This window comes from Oncorhynchus clarkii, chromosome 4 (assembly GCF_045791955.1).
Source record: "Oncorhynchus clarkii lewisi isolate Uvic-CL-2024 chromosome 4, UVic_Ocla_1.0, whole genome shotgun sequence".
Taxonomy (NCBI): domain Eukaryota; kingdom Metazoa; phylum Chordata; class Actinopteri; order Salmoniformes; family Salmonidae; genus Oncorhynchus; species Oncorhynchus clarkii.
The window spans coordinates 74639386-74644775 of record NC_092150.1 but is presented as its reverse complement, the minus strand read 5'-3'; the positions used below and the strand labels follow the sequence as shown (position 1 = coordinate 74644775).

Genomic DNA, 5390 nt, shown 5'->3' with positions numbered 1-5390 from the left:
AGCTGAGGAGCAGCTGACACTTGGCAGCTTCCGTGTGTCCTTGGCGCGTAAAAAAACGGGGAACTCGGAAATCTCCGATTTCAAACTTCAGCGTACTCAGGACAACTGGGAGCTCGGGAAAAAAAACTAGCTCCAGGGATAAAATTGTTTTGAATGGTCATCCAACTCGGAATTCCATGTTGAGAACTCGGGCATCTTTCTAGAGCTCCGACCTGATCACATTATGATTTGACCTCGATTTTTCTTAGTTCCCAGTTGTCGTGAAAGCGCCATACATTTACAATAGAGGTGCGTTCAGTTCTCTTGAACTTTTGCTACGTTGCGGAACAGATTATACTGAACGACATGTTGCCACACAACGTTATTGAAGAAACGTTTGGTGGGTGCGCGAGGTGTGGCTTGAAGCAATACGTTACGTATTTAAAGGGGGGAAATGGCCATGCTGAGAGCGTTCCTCAACCCACAAACAACCACTCACTGTTTTTCAACTGGTTCTTTCAGCTCAATTGAACGCTCCAGAACGTAAAAACGTACTGAACGTAGTCCTGATGTCTCAGCGCATTCACATTTAATTGGCTGATAATTGTACTATACTATCAGAAATATTATCAAGTCAGAGTTAAATTAGCCGTGTAAAGTGTTGCATTTCCTTCCTCACAAATTCAACAAAATAGCTACGTATACAAAAATATACTTTACAAGACATAAAATGTTAAACATCTTGATTGGCTTTATAACGCGCCCATAACGTAGTTTATTACAAAGAAGAAAATGACTTGTGCCATAACTGTTCTGGTGATTATAGATGATTATAAATAAAGTTTCTCTCCATTGAATCAAGATGGCGGCCTACACGTCGTCTTTGGCGACAAGATGTTTAGGTAGATATTTAATAAAACACACTCAAAACAACATTTGGTTTTCCACGAGCAGCATTGCAAAAGGTGAGAGATTCTACATGTTGTCCAAATGTTTCAGTTGGGGATCATTCAGAGGATTGATACTGTTGTCCAAGCTTACAGTTAGATAACTTGCATAACATTAGCTAACGTAAATTGCTAGCTGTAGCCTGTTAGCACGTTGATTTGGTGTGCATTACAGTACATTAAGGGCTAACTAGCTAGCCTCTTAGTCTTTGATATACTCCCATTTACAAAAATCAATGTGATGAGACGTATTGGCATGATGATCAACTATTAATTCCTAACATGAACATACAGTATTATAGTTGTGTGTTGATAATAATCTGCTGTTGAATGTCGACTGTATGTGTTGATGGTACACTGTATCGTTGTCTTCATCCTCGTCTTTGCCAGGCTACACAACAAGCACATGTAATCCATCCACACCACCTTTGACCCCCTTGAACCAAGCCAGGTCAGACACCTCTGTGTCCACCAGAACTATTGAGCAGCACTATGACAGTCTCATCCGCTGTGGCTCGTTAGTGGAGGACACTCAACAAATAGATGCTCTACATCAGCTGGGGCAACTGCAGAAAACCCTGCGAGGGTATTCCAACAGCATCTACCTGACCCCACCCAAGTCTAAGGTGAAGGAGGCAAAAGACAGCAACGCAAAGCAACAGAAAGTAAACGATTACAAACTGAGCAAAACTGAAGGGGATGATGCTCCCACAGAAGAGGTATAGATCACATGACTGATGCACTAGCTAATGCAACAAATTGATGCAATACATCATTTCATGCTGAATGGTTGTCCTTTTTGTATTGGTTAGTGGTTAGTTGATATTATTTATTCCTGTATTGGATATGAATATTGCATCATGGTTATTACAACTTTCATAGAAGCTTTCTCCTTCCTATACTTTTAAGGTTGATGGAGAATGCTGGATTGTCATTGGATGACTCATCTGTCACTCACAGCATGCCTCTAACTAACTGGATCAGTATTCTCCAGTGTTTTCCCCCTACTGTGTCCCAGTTAGCAAACATAAGCAATTAGTCACTTGATTATAATGTTCCTGACATTTGGCTTGCCCTCACCTAACATTATGGCCCTGTGTGCTTTCGAGAGAATGTTGATGAAACACTATCAAGACCCGATTCAGTGAGAAAGGATAGACTGCAGTACAATAAAACAACTACCAGTATGTACAGAGTTTTGCAAACCAAGCAATGCTCCGAAGCAAAATTCAATTTACCAGTTGTAGAGCGTTTGTGGAAAGCCACATTGTTCCTCAGTTCAATAGTAGTCTAGCTGATCCATAAGGTCTACATGTGACACAACACCATTATTAGGCCTAGTCATACACAGTTAGATTGCCATTGCCCAATCATTAAATAGCTTAATTCTGCTAGGTGAGCTTTATAAATTGAATGGTATCTGGACTGTTAGCCTTGCATGAAGCTCCATTGACATCAAACATTTTGGAGCAGGGCACCATGGGACTTTACAGAGGATCTGCCTGCCACACTGACTTTCTCTGTACCCCTAATGTTTTTGGAGCCCTGGTCAGTGGGAGGGTAAGGGGTGTGCGTGTATTTGTGGGTGTGGCGGTTTTAGGTCTGTATGGGTGGCTGTTGGTTTTTTTTTAGGTCAGGGAACGGTGGAGATGTCTATGCTATGGGGTGGGGGTGTAAGGGTCTGGCAGGCACACTGACAGAGCGGGGTAGGATGAGATGTTTTGGATCGCAGGAAAGAGAGACCTCCTGCTGTGGTGGCCCTGGTTCTCCTCTCTCATCATCCCGGTGCAGTAATGAGGGCATCCCCATTGTCTAGTACATTCCGGACTGAAAATACTGATGTGTACCCCCTCTCCTCTTCATCCTTGTTTGTCCAGTCTGCCACACACATACACACACACACACACACCACATGAATAGAGTTCTTATGCAATTACACTGTTTTGAATCAGGTCATGTTGCTGCTGTCTGCTCTCTCTGTTGGCATTCATTCACCATTGTACTCTGACTGACTATGAGCAGACTACACTTGACTTAATATTGACCCAATGTGGCATGTTTTTGTAGTGGCTTACAATGGTACAGTGTTTATGAAGGATCCACCCCAATTCAAGTCAGATTGGTCATCCTGTCTACTAGGCCTTGGTCAGTTTGACCAGTTGTTAAGATACCCAAACATCATAACAGTCCTCATTGACATTTCACCTTTCTTAGAAGTGGACTGATTGTTATGGTTACAGGATATAAAAATGGGGTCTATAACAAAGATCTCAACCTCTGACACTAACCTGTTGACACGTGAACTTTTTGCCCGTGAGCTATTCTACACTCGAGAGCCGGTGCAGGATGAGCGTGAGAGTGAAAATTGGCGACTGAGCTGTGTGGAGGGCCGACTGACTGAGGAGAGGCATTCCTTGTCCTTCTCCACTCTGCCGTAACATTAAAACATGGCTGCCGGCCACCACCGACAATTACTGCCCGCGTTTCCAGAGAGCAGCTTGGAAAGTCAGTGAGAAGTCACACACTGTCTTCCAGCATTTCACCTCAGTGGAGGACAGGACAGGGAAGGAGAGAGGCGGAGAAGACAGGACAGGGAGAGGACCTGACAGGGAGACGGGAGGGTGGGAAGAAGGGGAGGAATGTTTTTTTCCCGCCAATGAATCAGCCATTGTCGTGAGATATGAGAGTCTGGTGCTTCATGAAGGGCAGTGGACACTGACTAATGTTGCTGCTGAATTGTAGGCTAAATTAAATCCGCTCCAAAAAAACATTATCTGTGAGGTAGTTTACGGAGGACAACAACCTATCTTTTTCCACAACAACCTGGTCAAGAAGTTGCAAACAGTGGGCCTATGATTATGTGATTGTAGGATAAAATCAGGACAATTCAGGAATGACTTAACACTGCCACCACCACACCACTTCAACACAGTATCTCAATCAGCCAGTCCAACCCGGTGGGTTTGTAGACGTCCACTAGACCAGTGTTTCCTATCTCCAGTCCTCCCAACATAACATATTTTTGTTTTAGCCCTGGACAAACTCCCCTGATTCAATTGAGGGCCTGTTGATTAGTTGACAAGTTGAATCAGGTGTGCTTGTACGGAACTACAATAAAAATGGGTACTGTTTGGGGTACTGAAGGACTGGAGTTGGGAAACACTGCACTAGACCTCGGATGAACCTCTACAGTCCTCCCTATTTTGTCTGACAAATCCCCCCCATTGTTCTGCTGATTATGCTTTCTTCGTGGGAACCCTGTCTTGTTGATTAGATGTCCTTTGTCTTGCTCCACTGCAGTAGGCTAGTTTTCTAGAGAACTGGAATCATACTGTAGTACTCCAAGGCTTGATGCCCTGACTGTAATTTGGGATTTAAACAATGATATGGAAATGAATAGTCTATGTTCCATAGGCCTATACTTTCTAGTGTAATTTGATTCAATTATAATTCATTAATATAGCTAGCTACTCAGTGATCCCCTTTCTCAATATGACCCTTCTCATTCCAATTCTCATAATAGCTGGATTGACATGCTTATTGTCAATGATGACAAGCATCTGTGAAAGATGTGAAAAACAAGCATTGTTACATTTTACATTTTGGTGACAGTCATGACTGTTTATTTATGTTTATGTTTAATCCACAGGAGGAGCGCCTGCTTCCCCTACCACCACCCAGAGGGTTCTATATCCATGGTGATGTTGGTAAGACACATTATCTGCAGGTTGTAACACATTATCTTTCACCTCTGGACTTCTCCATCCAAGGACTACCACCTCTCGACTCCTTTAGTGTGTGTCACTTCCTAAAATACCATGCATCTTCACACTTCTATCACATTTATCACAATCACTCCTTTTCTCCTGTAATGCTAGTGTGTGTTGCAGCTGGCAATAAACCCGTCTCCTACTAAGCTGTCTCCCTCTAACCGGGGGCAGTTGTTCCATCCACCTTTTACAAGCAACTCTATAGGTCCACCTCATACCGGGTGGCGCTCACTTTCAACACATTACCCACAAGTTATAACACATAATCTGCTAGTTAAAACATTATCTACAAAGTATAACCCATTATCTGCTAAATATAATGCATTATCTGCCAGTTAAAACATTATCTATAGGTTATAACACATATGGTAGTTCTAACACTTACTTAGATTCAGTTTGTGGCTTACCCTGTTACTACTGAATAGGCATGGTATTGTCATGTTTCATGCTTTTCTGGGGGGATATTGTTAGCTATATTTTATGATGAATATATGTTTCGTTCTTGTCTGTCTTTTTGGGGGGAAACTCCAGGCACAGGGAAGACCATGCTTATGGATATGTTTTACTCTCATGTGGATAACGGACGTAAGAAAAGGGTCCATTTTAACAGCTTCATGTTGGACATCCACAAAAGTTAGTACTCTCCTCCTAGTATGTCTCTTAATATACAGCTGTCAGAGGTTTGTTTGCTTGA

General features: G+C 42.6%; 1 protein-coding gene across 1 annotated transcript in view; it reads left to right on the top strand.

Moving 5' to 3' along the window:
- The first annotated feature begins 823 nt into the window (after positions 1–823).
- Positions 824–5390, top strand: part of LOC139407272 (AFG1 like ATPase b) — a 36540-nt gene continuing 31973 nt past the window's right edge. The window contains exons 1-4 of the mRNA XM_071150906.1: positions 824–944; positions 1317–1645; positions 4576–4633; positions 5228–5329. Of these exons, the coding sequence (XP_071007007.1) occupies positions 842–944; positions 1317–1645; positions 4576–4633; positions 5228–5329 (592 nt within the window). The 5' untranslated portion in view covers positions 824–841. The remainder of the gene's footprint in view (positions 945–1316; positions 1646–4575; positions 4634–5227; positions 5330–5390) is intronic.